At 40.6% G+C, this 19,491-nt stretch overlaps 1 protein-coding gene and 1 long non-coding RNA gene across 2 annotated transcripts; both read right to left on the reverse strand.

Moving 5' to 3' along the window:
- Positions 1-146: 146 nt before the first annotated feature.
- esyt1a (extended synaptotagmin-like protein 1a) lies at positions 147-18,876 on the reverse strand. Its single transcript, XM_082144614.1, has 31 exons — positions 18,343-18,876; positions 15,060-15,101; positions 14,226-14,360; positions 14,001-14,074; positions 13,833-13,905; positions 13,662-13,751; positions 13,513-13,568; positions 13,086-13,206; positions 12,673-12,849; positions 12,260-12,342; positions 11,958-12,006; positions 11,693-11,782; positions 11,499-11,600; positions 11,320-11,391; positions 11,126-11,212; positions 10,132-10,281; positions 9,898-10,050; positions 9,644-9,820; positions 9,358-9,440; positions 8,558-8,606; positions 8,379-8,468; positions 8,196-8,291; positions 7,970-8,041; positions 7,799-7,885; positions 7,532-7,678; positions 2,077-2,198; positions 1,855-1,953; positions 1,603-1,734; positions 1,419-1,524; positions 1,279-1,328; positions 147-1,193 (listed from the first exon to the last, which is right to left on the reverse strand). The coding sequence occupies exons 1-31, from the start codon at positions 18,682-18,684 to the stop codon at positions 1,166-1,168; spliced, it is 3,234 nt and encodes a 1,077-aa protein (XP_082000740.1). The 5' UTR covers positions 18,685-18,876; the 3' UTR covers positions 147-1,165.
- On the reverse strand, positions 10,589-11,119 carry LOC309480214. The gene is made up of 2 exons (XR_014199572.1): positions 10,906-11,119; positions 10,589-10,771 (listed from the first exon to the last, which is right to left on the reverse strand). It is a non-coding gene; the product is annotated as an uncharacterized lncRNA (long non-coding RNA).
- Positions 18,877-19,491: the final 615 nt, after the last annotated feature.

A 19,491-nucleotide genomic window follows, 5' to 3' on the forward strand; every position in this document is an offset into this window, starting at 1 on the left:
CAGACAGTAATCAAACATCGAATATCATAACTGTATATAATTCTGTACATAATTACTGAACTCATTTTGAATAAAGAAATTACATTTTTTAAATGTATAGGCTACTAAATGCATGTCGAAAAACATCGATCAATAAAGCACATGTCTTTTAAGTGCAAATTACATATTTATTAAAACTGCAAGAAGGGCTCAGAATAATAGGGTGCAGAAGCACTACATTTCAATGTAAAAAAGAAAAACTTTATTTTCCTCCCCACACCTGTTTATTAAAGTGTCTTTCTCATCAGAAACTAAATCTTTACTGCAAGACACAACTCAAGCATTTTTTGTAACATTTTTGACCAACATCTCTCAGAGACTCATTGGCACTTAAAATGATATTCATGCTACCTTTTGATTCAAACATACATACACAAAATCTTTGTAAAAAAAAATCTTTGGGAAAGTACAGACTTAGCACAGTGATTGAAACTTTTTTGATATGTGTAAAATGAATTGTGAACTCACAAACATGAAGCAAAAATATGTGAAACACAAAGATATAAAGAAGTGCTCAGATAATAACTAAACAAAACTCTTGTCTTGCCTTAGATTTCAAAGAGGAAACAATTTTAAATGTTCCTTTCATCTGGGCTTCTTCATAGACTTCCTTTTTTTTAAAATAAGAAATACTGAATACTAATATTTAGCAATTTGGTTATTTTGAAATGCATGATGTGGAACTAAGCAATTCCAAAAGCATTCTTGTTAAAATGTTGGAATGAAATGTAATAAACACTGAAAAATTAAAGCTGAACAGAAGCTCCAACGTCCCATTGCTGCATTCTCAATGACCCATAAAGTGCAGGAGCTCATTAAAAAGTACAAGCTCTAAATTAAATACTTAAAAATGTAACATTTCTCCAACAAGCTGTCATGTTGACTCAAGGCGGCATCCTCGTAGCCTTCTTGTGCGAACATCCTCTATGATGGGAATCAAGCAGGCTATATTTTGGGTCAAAGCTAGCTGCACAGCAAGATATAATCTTAGTCCTTACACCGTCAAACTCAGGACGCTCTGTTTTAGGAACACTCCGACCCCCTGCTAGTGTCGGAATAAGTAAACATCCGTGAAATCGACCTTCACTTCAAACGACTGCGAATAAAGTCAACATGGGAAGCCCATTCAGTTGGTCTCATGTGACAAGTCAAACCTGAAATGATACAAATAAGAATAGATGTAAGCAAACACTCTGTAATCTCAGAGTAATCTACAGTGAACAACAGTATAGCACATACCACTGTGATACTCCTGTCTTGAGATCCAGCTGACTCAAGTCTATCTGAAGCTGAAACAGAATGGCGATTGAAATGTAGTCATTTTAAGAGGGTCTATAATGTTTGTGGTGTTGTTATCTGACACGTCACGTGATGAATACCTTGCCAAGAAGCTCTTTTTCACGACTCATGAAGGAAACGCTGTTCTTGACAGACACTTCAAGATGTTTCTGCTTAGCTTCTTCAAGTGGCATGTCAAAATCGAATCTGTAGGAGAGAGTGAAAGATGGTTAACCTTTGGCTCTGTGTGTCATCCGATACTGATTTAATGATGTTCTTACTAACCTCTCATTGAACTCAGGTTTAAGGCTTTTCTTCTTAACACTGGTCTTCCTTTTGGTGTTCCGGTTCTTGTCCGGAAGAAGAATGAATGAGACATAAGTGTCTGGAGGATCCTTAGAATAGGACGCCAAGTTCCTGTACAAGAATACAGAATTATGAAAATAAACTGAGGAACATAACCAGTAATAAGGCTATTTCTTTCCTTTAATACATAGTCGTTATTTTTAGTTTTTGTGGTACTTGTATGATTCCTACCTGCAGGCATGGATGGTTATAACCAATCGGTTCTCCTCAGAAGAGTAGGCAACAGAGAGCTTCATCTGGGCATTCCCGGATGAACTGGCATCCTCACCTCTGTATTTGCATCCATCCACAAATATAAACCAATACATATGTCAAGGTCAGTTACTTTTTTGCCTCTACCTATGAATACTAACCTACGGTTGCAAATGAAATATATCTCCTTTTGTGTCTCACCCTTGGGTGGGCACACTTCTGTGTCGGAGCTCACGATTGGCTGCAGCAGCTGCCTCTCCTCTGGGGATCACATGACTAGCATCCTCCGCATCACTACATTGTGCCAGCTTGCTGTCTAGGAGCTGATAAACAGGTAAGATGTTTTTATTTTACACATACTGTCAAGAAGTTTGGGGTAAATAACATTGATAATGATATGAAATGGTTCTTGAGCACAAAGTCAGCATATTAGAATGATCATGTGACACTGAAGACTGGAGTAATGATACTGAAAATTCAGCTTTGCCATCACAGGAATAAATTACATTTTGAAATATAGAGAAAACAGTATTTCATATAATATAATATCCATCCATCCATCCATCCATCTTCTACCGCTTATCCGGGGCCGGGTCGCGGGGGCAGCAGTATAAGCAGGGATGCCCAGACTTCCCTCTCCCTAGACCAGGGGTCGGCAAGTAACTTTGGCCGCGGGCCAATATTTTTTTTAGCCAGTAGATGGCGGGCCAGCTACATGGAGTAGGCCTATGGATACAAATTAAATACTCTTCTATAGGCCTATAATTGTGGAATATGATGTGTCCGTCACCGTCCGTGGATCATTCATTCAATCTTTTATTTTTATTTTTATTAAAACCAAAAATAAAAAGATGAAAAGCGACTTGTTTTTCCATTATTTATTTCCTGAACTGAAATGAAAAAAACGAATAAGGACGGGTTTTCTGATTTTCTGATTGTGCTCAGATCAAAAATAGAAAAAATGAATTACTGGATTAGACAAATTTTAATTTTGATTTTTAATTTTTAATTTAACACCTTATGCATATATCAAGGAAATAATTTTAAACAGATCAAGTACTATTGTGGTAACAGATTACAGCCATTTTAATAAAGGTGTGAATAGCAATCATGCCTCATTCCGTACAGTCCGACTTTTGAACTTTATTCCTTTTTTTAAAATTATTATTTATTCGGGGACACACACATACACACCTAAGGTTTAAGGAGGTCTGCGCGGGACTGTTTTTTTTTCCGTCCCGCTCCCACAAGGTTCTATTCAGCAACCGCTTAAAATATACTCGGTGTTCACCCGCTTTATTTCCCGACCTGACGGGTCCACAAAATTTAGATCTCGTTTCCATAATCTCACATTCAAATGTCTCTAACGGAAAGAAGGAGATTAAGTAGCCAATAATAATTATAAATGCTATACAAAAATTGTGTTCGTGTCAATATAAATAGTAGGCTATTTTAACATCTACTGTCAGCAGAGAAAAAAAATATGAAATATAAATAACATAAATTAAATAGGACAAAGCCTATCACTCAAATTTCTAAGCAACATAAACGAAAATCATATTGCCCTACTGACGAAATGAAGTAGGCTATTTTCTGCCGAACTATTTCAAACATCCTTGCAAAAAAAAGAATGTTGTTGACTGACAATGGTTTCAGTACCAAACAGCTCCTCAGAGATAGGTGTACAGGCGGTCAGAATTAAGTGCGGATACGCTGTCAAAAGATGTCGGGAGTGCGAGTGGGCTATTGTCAGTCAGACCGCCCGCTCCGTCCAAAGTACACCAGAGTTCTGACCGCTAACGTCTCTTTTGACGCGCGAATGGACACAAAGTGGTCAAGCGTATAACTAGACGTGGCAGGCGCGAATTTGACGCGCTATTCGCGTCCGGTGTGAACGCACAGTTATACTTTAAAATGTAATCCCGCGCCGCATGGTTCCCTATGGGCGTTTCACACAGTATGCGGCGGTGAAATCGCCGCGCGACTACGGCTTTTCTCAAGTAGTGGAAGAGTTTTGTGCAGCATTTAGGACTACCAAAATAATCCGTGGGGCCAGAAAATATTGCTGGCGGGCCAGTTTTGGCCCGCGGGCCGCCAGTTGCCGTTCCCTGCCCTAGACACTTCCTCCAGCTCTTCCGGGGGGACACCGAGGCGTTCCCAGGCCAGCCGGGAGACATAGTCTCTCCAGCGTGTCCTAGGTCTTCCCCGGGGTCTCCTCCCGGTGGGACATGCCCGGAACACCTTCCCGGGAAGGCGTCCAGGAGGCATCCGGAAAAGATGCCCGAGCCACCTCAACTGACCCCTCTCGATGTGGAGGAGCAGCGGCTCTACTCTGAGCTCCTCCCGAGTGACCGAGCTTCTCACCCTATCTCTAAGGGATCGCCCAGCCACCCTACGGAGAAAGCTCATTTCGGCCGCTTGTATCCGGGATCTTGTCCTTTCGGTCATGACCCACAGCTCATGACCATAGGTGAGAGTAGGAACGTAGATTGACTGGTAAATCGAGAGCTTCGCCTTGCGGCTCAGCTCCTTCTTTACCACGACAGACCGGTACAGGGACCGCATTACTGCAGAAGCTGCACCGATCCGCCTGTCAATCTCCCGTTCCACCCTTCCCTCACTCGTGAACAAGACCCCAAGATACTTGAACTCCTCCACTTGAGGCAGGAACTCTCCACCAACCTGAAGCGAGCAAGCCACCCTTTTCCGACTGAGAACCATGGCCTCGGACTTGGAGGTGCTGATTTTCATCCCAGCCGCTTCACACTCGGCTGCAAACCGTCCCAGTGCATGCTGGAGGTCCTGGTCTGATGAGGCCAACACGACAACATCATCCGCAAAGAGCAGAGATGAAATCGTGTGGTCCCCAAACCCGACCCCCTCCGGCCCCTGGCTGCGCCTAGAAATTCTGTCCATAAAAATTATGAACAGAACCGGCGACAAAGGGCAGCCCTGCCGGAGTCCAACACGCACCGGGAACAAGTCTGACTTACTGCTGGCAATACGAACCAAGCTCCTGCTCCGGTCGTACAGGGACCGGATAGCCCTTAGCAAAGGGCCCCGGACCCCATACTCCCGGAGCACCCTCCACAGGCCGCCGCGAGGGACACAGTCGAATGCCTTCTCCAAATCCACAAAGCACATGTAGATTGGTTGGGCAAACTCCCATGAGCCCTCCAGCACCCTGTAGAGGGTATAGAGCTGGTCCAGTGTTCCACGACCGGGACGAAAACCACACTGTTCCTCCTGAATCCGAGGTTCTACTATCGGCCGGATTCTCCTCTCCAGTACCCTGGCATAGACTTTCCCAGGGAGGCTGAGAAGTGTGATCCCCCTATAGTTGGAGCACACCCTCCGATCCCCCTTCTTGAAAAGAGGGACCACCACCCCGGTCTGCCAGTCCAAAGGTACTGTCCCCAACCGCCACGCGATGTTGCAGAGGCGTGTCAGCCAAGACAGCCCCACAACATCCAGAGACTTGAGGTACTCAGGGCGGATCTCATCCACCCCCGGTGCCTTGCCACCGAGGAGTTTCTTGACTACCTCGGTGACTTCAGCTTGGGTGATGGACGAGTCCGCCTCCGAGCCCTCAGCCTCTGCTTCCTCAATGGAAGACGTGACGGCGGGATTGAGGAGATCCTCGAAGTATTCCTTCCACCGTCCGGTGATATCCCCAGTCGAGGTCAACAGCTGCCCACCTCCACTGTAAACAGCGTTGGTAGGGCACTGCTTCCCCCTCCTGAGGCGCCGGACGGTTTGCCAGAATCTCTTCGAGGCCGACCGATAGTCCTTCTCCATGGTCTCACCTAACTCCTCCCAGGCCCGAGTTTTTGCCTCCGCAACCACCCGGGCTGCAGTCCGCTTGGCCCGTCGGTACCCATCAGCTGCCTCAGGAGTCCCACAAGCCAGCCAGGCCCGATAGGACTCCTTCTTCAGCTTGACGGCATCCCTTACTTCCGGTGTCCACCACCGGGTTCGGGGATTGCCGCCTCGACAGGCACCGGAGACCTTACGGCCACAGCTCCGAGTGGCCGCGTTGACAATGGAGGTGGAGAACATGGTCCACTCGGACTCAATATCTCCAGACTCCCTCGGGATCTGGTCGAAGCTCTGCCGGAGGTGGGAGTTGAAGATCTCTCTGACAGGAGATTCGGCCAAACGTTCCCAACAGACCCTCACAGTACGTTTGGGTCTGCCGAGTCTGTCCAGCTTCCTCCCCCGCCATCGGATCCAACTCACCACCAGGTGGTGATCAGTTGACAGCTCCGCCCCTCTCTTCGCCCGAGTGTCCAAGACATACGGCCGGAGGTCAGATGAAACAACCACAAAGTCGATCATCGACCTCCGGCCTAGGGTGTCCCGGTGCCATGTGCACTGATGGACACCCTTATGCTTGAACATGGTGTTCGTTATGGACAAGCTGTAACTAGCACAGAAGTCCAATAACAGAACACCACTCGGGTTCAGATCAGGGGGGCCGTTCCTCCCAATCACGCCCCTCCAGGTGTCACTGTCGCTGCCCACGTGGGCGTTGAAGTCCCCCAGTAAAACGATGGAGTCCCCAGTCGGAGCACTTTCCAGCACCCCTCCCAGAGACTCCAAGAAGGCCGGGTACTCTGCACTGCCGTTCGGCCCGTAAGCACAAACGACAGTGAGAGACCTATCCCCGACCCGAAGGCGTAGGGAAGCGACCCTCTCGTTCACCGGGGTGAACTCCAACACATGGCGGCTGAGCTGGGGGGCTATAAGCAAACCCACACCAGCCCGCCGCCTCTCACCATGGGCAACTCCAGAGTGGTGAAGAGTCCATCCTCTCTCGAGGAGTGTGGTTCCAGAGCCCAAGCCGTGCGTAGAGGTGATCCCAACTATCTCTAGTCGGAATCTCTGAACCTCACGCACAAGCTCAGGCTCCTTCCCCGCCAGAGAGGTGACATTCCATGTCCCTAGAGCTAGATTCCGCGTCCAGGGATCGGATTGTCTAGGCTCCCGCCTTCGACTGCCGCCCGATCCACTTAGCACCGGCCCCTTACGGTCCCTCCTGCAGGTGGTGGGTCCACGGGAGGGTGGCCCCACGTCACTCCTTCGGGCTGAGCCCGGCCGGACCCCATGGGGGGAGGCCCGACCACCAGGCGCTCGCATACGAGCCCCAACCCCGGGCCTGGCTCCAGGGTGGGGCCCCGGCTGCGCCATACCGGGCGACGTCACGGTCCTCCTTTTTTTGGGCATCATAAGGGGTTTTGTTATGAAGGTATAATATAATATAATATAATATAATATAATATAATATAATCATGTTTTTGGCCACGTTTATTCAAGTGTCTTTCTCATCAGGAACTCATTCTTTACTGCAAGACACAACCCAAGAATTTTTTTTTTACATTTTGTATATAAAACAATATAATATAATATAATATAATATAACATAATATAATATAATATAATATAATATAATATAATATAATATAATATAATATAATATAATATAATATAATATAATATAATAATGTTTTTGGTTAAATACATGCAGCATTGGTGAGCATGTGTTTAATTCCATGTTGAATAGAACACACTATATGGCAAAAAAGTATATGAATGTTGCTGAATGTAAATGTGTCCTGCTGCTCAGCACATGTTGAAAATATGTGTGATTTCTAACCTTGAGTTCAGCTCTCAGCAGAATCTGACTCTCAGGCATGGCTCCATCCAGACTGAACCAGCGGTCCAGCACCAGATCCTTCTCATTCAGCAGCTCCCTCAGTGGAAGCACAAGTGAACCCAGAGCCAGACCCCAGCTGTGAGAGAGCTACACACACCAAACTCACATAAAATACACTCCAGAGCAGAACAAATTATGTCAATATTGTCCTTCTGACATAAATGCACACCTTAAAATCAATATTTATTGTAAAATGCAGCTTCTCACTTTGACTACAAGTGTGTCTTCTGTTGGATTATGGATCAGGAAATGAAAAGCTTCATCCCACTGTGGAGAAGTCGAGCGATTCGAAACCTAGTGGGGGAAAAATGATCCCTTGTGAGTCTTTGATATTTTAAAAACATCAGCATAAATTACCCATGATTTAAGGGGCCTTACTTTGGTCCGGTAGGATATGTTTTTGCATGACACTTCTGCTCCCACCATTGGCTCTTTCCCGCTCTTTTTTAACTGTGAACAACATAACATTTTGTAATGCGGGTGCTGCTAATATACAGTATTCATACAGTTAATTGAAGCGAAGTCGATGCTAACTACTGGCTATGGCAAATTAAGTAGTGACTAAATAAATGAAATATTTTGATGAAAATAAAATGAAGCTTACAGGCAGACCATGTGCTCTCTCGATATACACAAAAAAAAGTGCAACAGAGGGAACCGCTTTATTCAGGTAAGACTGACGATAGTTGTAATGTAGAATCTGGATACAAAAATCACAAAACCAGTCAATAAAATGTTAATATTTAATGAATTCAGATGAACAATAAAAGCATATATAAATTGTTACCTGTTCAAGTCTGGTTGGATCTGAAACTTTAGGCACCCATTCCAACACAAGGTGAAGTCTTCCAGATTTCACATCATTCAGAGTATACCACTGTATGAGGAAGCCGGCATAAATAAACAAACATACAACCAGATATAGAAAACATTTAAAAACAAACAAACATGCACTGAGAGACTCACCTGATCAGTAAACTGAGCACTGATGAGGTCTCTGAGACTTACTTTAACCCTGCAAGCAGAGATTAAACAATACTGATATTCATCAAAAGAAGAACTGATACTCTAGATACACTAGCCAAAATATTATAACACACAACCTTACCTGCCACTTTGAAACAAATCAGATTTTATCACAAGCATATTCTTAACACAAATGTACACTTGCATTGTATTTATCTTATTTTATCTCATTCACTACGCTTAAAACCATCTGTCCTCAGACCATAACCATAACATGATTTGTCAACTTTTTAAATAATCGCCCTCATTTTAATAAGGTCCTGTTATTAGATAGTGGCACCAAAACGTACTACATGTGTGATATCCACGGTGAGTCAAAGGAATGAAAAAACACATTTTGTGCAAAAATGGAAGCAGGATATTGCACTAAAACATACAATTCAGTTCGAAAGTTTAGGGTCAGTAAGTTTTTATTTATTTATAGGAATTAATACTTATATTCGGTAAGTGACAGTACAGATATTTATAATATTACAAATGATATCAATTTCAAGTTTCTATTTCTATTTTATAAAAAAAAATTCACAACATCACTGTTTTTCCTGTATTTTTTTATCAAACAGATGCAGACTTGGTGAGCATAATAACATGTATGCTTTCAATAACATTAAAAAAATATTTTTTCCAACCTCAAACTTTGAACAGAAAGTTTTTTTCCATTATTACTCAAGAATCAGTAAAATACAACTAAACTAACAGCATAACATTCTAAAAGCAGAAGAGGAAGGTTGTTGTCTCACCTGCCAAGGAAGTCGTCCTGGTCAATGTCTTTATCATAAAGGTCAAATTCCAACTCCTGACCTGGGAGCTGGGTCAAGATCACCTACAGTACAAGCAGGCAGGTATGCATTACTTTTGCATATACCCTTTTCAGTTTAAAATACAGACTAAAATACATATTTGAACATGCCTGCAGCAGTGGAGGAATGAAGCAACTATTAAATAGAAATCCAGATGGAATCCTTCTGTTTTGAGAAAGAAGCCATATCCCTCCATGTTGCACACAAAATAAATCAGCATGCATACCTCATAAAGTTCGTTCCAGGTGGGGTTGAGGTTCTCTTTGATGACCTGACTCTTGAAGGCTATTCCTCCCACTCGGATCTTCACATATGGGTCACTCTTTCCCTTTACCATGCCACCCATTAAATTGTCCTTAGCGATAAGACTCTGGGCTTCCACCAGGTGGATCCGCAGAACACCCTATATTGACAATTACAAATATTGATAACTTCAAGTCTGTATTTTTTATCCAAAGTTCTACACTTCTCCAGGCTCACCTCAGAAGCAAAATTGCTGTCTGGACTAGTGTGCTCGGGACGTTTTGAAGTCACATTTGTTGCCCCTGGAGATACTTCTGATTCAACATCTCCATCTCCGGGTAATGGAGACACAGGTGTGGTAAGGATGGCTTCTTCATTTAGCCACAACACCTGAAACCAAAATCACAGAACTCCTGCATTGAGTGTCCTAAATTTTTTTTTTATCCCAAAAAAAATAAAAATAAATCCTACCCTGAGCATAACTGTGATGTAGATACGGCTGGCCGGTCCAGACTTTTCTAGCTGAAACCACTGATCCATAGAGAGCTCAGCGCTGGAGAGCAAACGGGACATGGGGATAGACAGACTGCCCAGAGTCAAAGCCCTGTCATCATCCTTCACCTGGAACAGGTGGAAGCAAAGATAAACACAATTACATTGAATGGTGGGTGTTAACATAAATGGGTGTTAACATAAAAATTTACAATTAAAATGTCCATATTATGCAGTTTTAAAGGTTCCTAATTTTGTCTTGGAATCTCCTACAATAGGAGACCCGGACAACCCGGACACCGACGCCAGGATGTAGTGTAACGACTAATTATAATTTTTTCCGAAGTGTTGACAATTTAGTGTTAACTAATAATTGTTATAAACTGGTACTACCAACAAAATATTAGTGCACTCCTGGAACTGGGCGTCATTACACTACATCCTTATGCATCGCTTTCTGTCAGGACTTTTACGTGCTTTTCTCAACTCAGTGAAGTGACGTCGGTGTCCGGGTTAGCAGTAGCATGAGCCGTCAGGCAAGTGTTATTTAAATAAACTCCTGATGTACTTACAAACTTTCCAATGCCTCGTTTTATGAGTACAGAAACTATTTGTACTACTGTAGAAGTTTTGTACCATTCTGGGCATTAGTAGTGGGGTAATTTACGAGATACAAATTTGGAGCCAATAGCGCCCGCACTAAGCCATTCGGCTGATATCTCGAAATAAGCTCTAACTTTAAAAATGTTCAACCAAGAGAAAAAAAGGCTTCTGGGGGCGTGTTTGGCTCGATGTCATGGTGCAAAGGACCCTAGGTTGATTTTATTTCGAACCATCCCTTTAAGTAGATTTGTTACTTTGATCTTTGAAACTTTACAGACATTTTACGGGCACTTTAAATAAGCACTTGGAAGGATCATGAAAAATTATATTTAACAATATTTTACTATCACAGTGACTATACCTACAGTACCTGGATGTCGATATCTTGTTTGCGTGGGTCCTGAATAAAAAACGTAAAGGCATCCTCCCACACTGGATTATTAGTCCCATACACCGTCTGGATTATTAAAAATGAGAGAATATATGTAATAGCGTGACTCCAAAATGTATAAATATGCCATAAATGTTTACATATGATGTATAATAAGAGCGATGACATCATACCCTGCTCTCTTTGGTGGTATCCTGCACAGAAACCTGCACCATGGGGCTGGGGTCCTTGTTACCTTTTTTAAACTGAATAGAAATACATTGTACTGAATGACGTCAACATATAAAGCACTCTTTTAACAAAACAATAGATGGTGAAAGAAGGACAATAGTGGCTCAGGATACAAACTTACTGGTAGATCTTGTGCCCGGTCCAGATAAACAGTTAAAATGGCAGCAGAAGGACGATCTGCTGTCTTACCAGATATCGTAATGTTTTTATTCCTCTCCAGCACCTGTATTTAATAAAAGGTTTAGTATGGAAATTAAAGGAGCAGAGCAGCAAATACACCGTTTTTTTTTAATAGCCTATCATTTAAGATCTTACTTCATTAAGGCGCTCTGCAGAGGGCAGCAGAGAGAGCCATTCTAGCTTGAGATGAACCTGACCAGATGTTGCGTCCTTTAAAGTGTACCACTAAAACCACAGGGAAAAAGCATTACATTACTATTATAAACAATGCTGACTGCACTGCTGAAAGAATGGTGAAATAAATATGATCGATAGACAGAACAATAATGGAAAGGTTTCTTGGTTTAAGAAAAACATCTAAAATTATATAAATAAAAGAAAGTCAGTGTAAAAGATGTACCTCATCTAAAAGAACTGCTTTCTTTACAATACCTAAATCCAGCTTCATTCTAAAAAGAAAATAATTCAGAGACAGGGGAACACAAAAAAAATAGGAAAGCATATTTTATTAATAAAGATATTATTAAATAAGAAATCAAAACAATGATATATAAGGAATATCATGTTTAGAACATATTTTGAACATTTTATATTAATTCTAAAATATACATATATATTATTTTTATATATAAAAAAGTCTATATTATATTTATATAATTATTAATTCGAATTTAATTTATAATCTGTGATATAAAATAATACCTCCCAAGAAAGTCATCCTGGTCAGGGTCTTTATCAAACACTTCCAGCTCCAGCTCCTGACCAGGTACTTCATGAACAATCACCTAACAAACACACAAACACATACATATAAAATATGATCAACAGCATTGAGCAATTAACATGCTGACATCTTTAAGATTTGGAACAAATAATCTTGTAGTTGTTTTCTCTGAGCTTGTGCTTTTGCTCAATGCTCATCTGATCTCAACACATGATAGTCACATTCTGTTTTTGTTTTTTCCTGCTGTTTCCAGCCGTTACAACAGTCACAACACATAGTGTTAGTAGCTTGAAAAACCACAGCTTCCTTTTACTCAGAAATGAGACACATTTTTTAAGCACATAAACCACACTGATCACATGATACCCATGCACATCTCTCTCTCTCTGACCTCGTACATCTCTCTCCACTGAGGATTAAGGTTGTTGTCCACGTGGTGAGAGGTAAAGGTCTGCGTTCCCACCCGTAGCACTGCATACGGATCAGACTTGCCAGATATCACCCCTTTCATGTAGTTATCCTTGGCAGCAAGGTTTTCTGCCTCCAGCAAGTGGATACGCACAATACCCTGTTGGAAAACACAAAACAAGAGTAGGCAGAGTGCATGAGGTGTGTCTAAATTAGCATATGTAATTATGTAAATGAGACACACGCCCTTGCAGTTCAACATTATGAAGCAGCTACACTGGACAAGCATGCATGATGAAACTGTGGAGTATTAAAGTACATTTGATGGATCATGAATAGTTCAAATAAGGAGGTTAATATAGTTAAATACTCCATTAAAGCACAGTGAAGTGTTACCCGTGGGAGAGGGGAACGCAGCTGTGCTACGTGCAGGTTGGCCACCAAAGGCACAGTGAGACGATTGGGGAGAACCAGGAAAGAGGCGATTGCATCCATTATCATAGTGTCCGACATGGCACTGAAAATGAATGCAAGGGGTTCGTACAGAGGATGGAACACAAACAAAATACATTTAAAATATTTGACAGCATGGCTTCTGGGTGATTATAATGGGTTAAGCTATGATAAATATGAATGACTGCATGTTTCCCTGCTTTATTTGAATAGAGGGAAGCAGTGTATAATCAGACCAGTGCTCAACTGATTATCAATGAATGAAGCATATGAGAAGAAAGAGTTACAGTATTAACAGGTCCAGTGGTGTTGTGGTATATCTGAATCATAAACCCAACAGACAACGATGATACAAAACAAATGCACTCACTTCAAACCAGGTATGTCTAATAAATTGGTAAGGCCAGTCCAGTTGATGTCAAGTGTCTATGGGGAATTGAAATAGAAACAAAGACTGTGTAGTAAAATGGGGTTATTATGATGTGATATAGTAATTCAAATGGAAAATGCTTGACTAACAGGTCTGCGAATGAAGAACATGGTGACGGCTCCAACAAGAGGAACATCTCCAATTAGAGGTTCCAAGATCACCCTCAATTTTCCATGGAGCTAAAGAAGGAGGGATACTGGTTTCAGTCAAAGAGTCTTTTATGTGTTATCTTTAAGGAGTCCCATTGTCCTCTTCCTTACCTGAATGCCTTTCACTCCAGCTTTACAGAAGTACTTCTTCACCTCAACATTAATCTCCACATCTCCAGCATAACTGCAAAACGGATTTAAAAAATTCTATAAAATAAGATGCAGTCACAACTCCAAAGTTGAGAACCTTTTTGCTAAGAAAGAGACCAAAGACACTACCTGATATAAAGATCCAGTATCACCTGACGCTTATCATACTCAGTGTAGGCCTTCACCCCAACTACCTTCAGAGGCTGTTAAAAATAAAATAAAATAAAAGTATGTTTAAACATCTCAGTCAATAGTCTGTGTTTAAAAAAATATCTCGGCGAACAGCAATTGAGAATCAAATGTAAATATGAGAAACACATGCAAATAACTTTGATCAGACACAGATTTGTATACCCTGTCGCCCAAGTCAACTTTGGAGAAGCTGAGAGTTTGCAGATGAGCGCTGGCGGCTCGGATCGAAGGGGCAATAGTCTCCACCAGCAGCTTTTCCAGATATTGTCCAATAAACGGCCATGCCTGCTGCAATATCTATGAGCCAGGATAGTTACAAACAATAAGAACTGGTGGAGACTCACAGAGATGACAAGTCAATGAAGACATTTTTGATGACAAGCATATTATATAAATATGTAATGGAATATAATTTACTCCATGAGATAAACAAACATTAGAGCATTACATTTGTTGAAACGATTCCATACACATTAAGTCTAATTTGCCAGTCAAACCTCAGACGGAAACCATAAGCACTTAGGAGGAAACCCCTATAGAGCGTTTATTTTCTTATCAGACTGCTTCACTCAATAAACTCTAATGAAATCCTTTTTAGATTGAGCATCAATAAAACTAGATTTTCTATACATTGCTACAACAATCTATCAAAATCACAAAACCTGCATCTTAATAGACTCACATATAGGCTGTTTGCAAATGTCACCAATTCAAGTAATGTTTAAGAGCAGTGTGTGTTTGTAGTGAGCTTTGAAAGCACATCCCACAATCCACCCTCCCATTCTCACTATCCAAACTTAAAAGGTTATTTGAGACAAACCTTTGAAGCCTGAATCCTGACAACAAGCCTGGTGTGCAAAAATAACCGTTCAACTATTTATCTTCAGGCTCTGAATTTGAAAACATACACAGTGCCCTCAGGGACACAGAGCACAAATAATGAGAACAGAGGCTGCGGTCACATGCACATTTGTGTATTTGAACAGAGTTTAATACCTTGTTAATCCATTCAACCTTTTCCACATCAGGGAAGTTCACCTGTGGAAAAACAAGGAGGACACTTTGACTTCCGATGTCAACACAGACTGTATAACAGATCGCTTTTACATATGCTGTATGCAAGGAGACCTCTTATTTTGTACACTGTAAGTAAATACCGTGAAGGTCGGGAGCTGTTGTTAACAAAACACAGCCTTTTCCAGGGAAGAGATCAGCTGTGCATACACCGGAATATTAAGTTCTGCCAATTCTTGAAAATACTGTCATTCTTGCACAAAAATACTTGTAAATGTATAACAAAATCTATATGGCAATGGTAGATCATAATAGTAAGCAGAAAGAATCATAAGAGAGCATGTATAAAGCATGGTGTGTTTATAAACAAGTATTTAGTGGTTGATCCTCTACATAAGTGATTCCCAACCAGGAACTTTGAGATATACATTTTTTAATATCTAGAAAAATATATAATACATATTTACATATGCATAAATAAATAAAGACACTGGAAAAAGGTAGATTAAAATATATGTAATACATTATTTACCTATGAATATATATTTAAAGACACCGGTGCTCTTTAAATTTAAACACATCATTTGTAATAGGATGTGGGTAGGTTTATACAAAAAAAAAAAAAAAAACATTAGTTAAATAAAGCCACTATGAACAAGCTACTGAGGTAGTGAGGAAAGTGGTACCACTGTTTCTCTGAGCACAGGTCAAACTTTTCCAAACAATTTTCAACTTCTTAATTTTTCCCATCACCCCCTCACCAAATTCTTGCTGCAAATGGCTCGTTTTGCCATTTTGCTGCTGGTGACTCAGTCCCATGAGATTGGATACTTCAATGCTCCAAATATAGCAAGGGCTGGTCTGACTTTGGAATGTAATGAAGTTAATGAGGGATGGGCAAAGAAAGGAGTGAGGAGAGAAGAATATAAACATGAACTCTATCAGAGAGGAATGCTTATGAAAGGGACAAAACTGTAAAAAAAAAAAAAAAAAATTGTCAGAAGTGGCTGAAAGCAGGTCTCATAATGATGTTGTTGTAATGCAGGGGCATGATCATGCATTCTGACTAAAGATAATGTTGCAATATTGTTATAAAGACAGCACCAAAACTTAATGGTGGACAAAGTACACAACTTCCTTACTTGAGTGAAAGTACAGATACCACTGGTCAAATATTACTCCGTTACAAGTAAAAGTTGTAAAGACCGATTTTTACTTAAGTAAAAGCCCAGAAGTACTTGTTTTTAAAAGTACTTAAGTATCAAAAGTAAATGTCAATGCATTGTTTTATTATTGTTGCATTGCTGTGTGTAATACTTACAGTACCTTATGCCTCTGAATCTATGCCTGCCTTCCCTCATATAAATATCACATTTATTTCTAGAACACAGTTCCAGTAGTGGGATTGAATGTGAGATTGAATAAGTGCACTCAATAACGTCCACAATGGTTTCGGACACCCAAATGGCTGTTCCCTCAAATAGTGCCCTTAAAGTTTTTTGGCTTTTAGTATGAATATGTTAACCTTACTGTTATCTATAAGCTAGCGTGCACCAAAACAATGACAAAAATTGCATTTAGAAGACCAAACCCAACATTGAAAATGAAAATCAGGTTGATGTCAGAATCCAACGCCGGATTGACATTAATCTCCAATGTTGGACAGGCGTTGTATTGTGGTTGAAAACGAAAATCGGGTTGACGTCAGAAACCAACATCAGTCGGTTTCTGACATCAATCCGACTTTCATTTCCAACCAAAATGCATCCCCTGCAACCAAAATCATCCCCTGACTGACATTACTACTTTCTACTCAAGGACCTTGACAGAATTGTAGTGGAGTAAAAAGTACGATATTTGTCTTTCAAATGTAGTGAAGTTAAAGTAAAAAGTTTCCAGAAAAAATTATACTCAAGTAAAGTACAGATACTCAAAAAGTGTACTTAAGTACAGTACTCAAGTAAATGTACTTTGTTACTGTCCACCTCTGCCAAAACTATGAGTTCATTGTTAACAAAAATCCAACAAACCTTTTGTATGAGTGAAGGCAAAGCCCACTTATCTCACTAGTTACAACTACTTTTTTTACCTGTCATATGTAGACTAGTCAGAATAGCGATTTAGCTACTTTATTATTCAACTATTAATCTTACTAGTAAGAATAGCATGTTACTACTACAAGCTGGAATACACATTAATAGTGCCTAATACACAGGCAGCCTCTATTCAATTACTGCTAGGAAACCTGGAATAGATTCCAGCAACTATTTTAATATAACTAACTAAAGACTAAGTACTCTGTCACCCAGTTATTAGTAAAACTGAAATAGGTAGGCCTACAAGCAACTGGAAAGCATACTAGGCAGAAGTGGATAGTTAATATCTGAACTACAGGTCCTCATTAAAATTCAGTGGTAAATGTGATGGTTACCAGTCACAAGTGGTAGGCCTATACTAGTTAATGGGATAGTGACTAGTAGCAGCCTATAAGTATGTATGGCTATATACTGTATGTATATATATATATATATATATATATATATATATATATATATATATATATATATATATATATATAATTAATATCTTACAAGAATGTATATGTCAGAAGTGAATAGTTTATATCTGAATTACAGATCTAAAATTCAATGGTAAATGCATTTGGTTAGCAGCCGTTCAAAATAGGATATTTACTTGTTAATGGGATACTGGCCAGTAACAGGTAAATGTACTAGCAGGTAACTTATACGTTTTAGTGACTAATTTAATACTAGTCACTATGGAACAAGTACTAGTATAATCAATAGTTAAATTGTGAAATATTAAAAGATACTCTAACTAGTAATACTTATTCACTACTGGATTAGCTAGCCTACTTAGTAATAACAAAAAATATGTACCAGTAAATAAAAATATATATAAAAAATATTAGAAATCTATAATTTGCATCATAAGTGTGTAATTATGAGGGGAAATATTCACAGGTTGAAGAATGATGGGATTGTTTTCAAAGCTAACAATTTGTACTGTAAAAAGTAGGGGAACAAATATTAAAATCATACCAGTAACAAGAAATCAGTCTGTCAGTGCCACGAGAGTAGGCTACCCATTCACTAACGCTTGTTGTAAAAAAAATAGACCTAATAGCAAGAAATTGCATGATAAAAACTGTCTTACTGCGTAAAGATGTAATGCTGCAGACTGCGGTGGTGAATGGTTGAGAACCAGTCCAGAATGATGCCATTTATGGTATAAAAACACTTACCCATGCCGGTAAGTCCCGTTTACTTCGAAACACCCTTGAAGGGATTACATCCTGCTCATTCTCCAAAAGATACATCGCGCTTAACAGTCGCGCTTGTTTTCCATCGCGACTGTGTTTCCATCCCGTATAAACCAGAAGACCGAGCAAAACTAAACTAATGCTGAATCCGAAATATCCAGCCAGGTAGACTGGCAGTAAGGCAGCGACGCACTTTCCGAAGGACCAGAGAACTGACACGGCGTGTTTCCCAGCGGAGTCGTGAGGCAGAGGCAAATCCGCAGCCTCCGAAAAGACACCCGCTCTCGGCCCCGCATCATCAGATGACATCGGCTCTTTCTGCATCAAATCCTGTCTATTGTGAGCGCTAGACAATAAAAACCAAGCAATACAGCTCGAAACTAACGAGTGCTATACACGTACGATTAAATATGAACAGAAAATATCTTATAATTTGTCATTCTACGAAAGAAAAAAAAAACAGCACCACCGCCAGCTCCTTTGCAGCGGAAAGTTGTGGATTTTTAGTTTGCTAAGAGAAGGGCGTGTAGGGGCGTGTTTAAAAGGCTTCAGCCCTTCTCGGTTCTTGTTAAAACCACAGCGAGAACCTTAAAATGACTGGGTGTTGGATAATGCATATTTCACGAAGGCGGCAGCTGTAAACTCAGCCATTCACCAGTCACTGAAGCCCTGTTATATGTTGTGCTGTGCGCTACATATAATACTAAACGCGGAATCAGGGAGTTTCAAGTTATTTAAAAAAGAAAAGAAAAATACTGTACGAGAAATATTTATCCTCCAGGACACATTTAAGCTGTCGCGTGGGTGTTTATGGGACTGTCATGTGACAACCAATGCGGTGTGCTTTTGTACACGGCACGCTAAGCAGAAAATTGACTGTTTAATGAAGTGTAATGCAAACGAACAGTCTTTTAGTCAAAATTCGACTAAATTATGTCCTACCGGCAAAGCTGCAGTGCATTACAATCAAAACACTGAATGCATTGCAAACTGTAGTCACCGAGTTTGTTGCGCAGCAACATACACACATCACCGAGTTAGTTGCTACACAAAACCGCAACTGAGATTTAATATGTAGCCTACTAATGCAACAGTTTCATAAATCTAAAATCAATGGCATTTTCTATTCAA

The sequence above is a fragment of the Leuciscus leuciscus genome (genome assembly GCF_965113295.1).
Source record: "Leuciscus leuciscus genome assembly, chromosome: 18".
NCBI classification, from domain to species: domain Eukaryota; kingdom Metazoa; phylum Chordata; class Actinopteri; order Cypriniformes; family Leuciscidae; genus Leuciscus; species Leuciscus leuciscus.

Excerpts from the sequence above, each read along its gene's own strand:
- esyt1a (XM_082144614.1), bottom strand. The coding sequence starts at position 18,684 with ATGCAGAAAGAGCCGATGTCATCTGATGATGCGGGGCCGAGAGCGGGT. Across the intron at positions 1,525-1,602 it reads AAACCTGAGTTCAATGAGAG|ATTCGATTTTGACATGCCAC; the intron begins GTTAGTAAGAAC and ends TCTCTCCTACAG. Across the intron at positions 1,329-1,418 it reads AAAAAGAGCTTCTTGGCAAG|CTTCAGATAGACTTGAGTCA; the intron begins GTATTCATCACG and ends ATTCTGTTTCAG.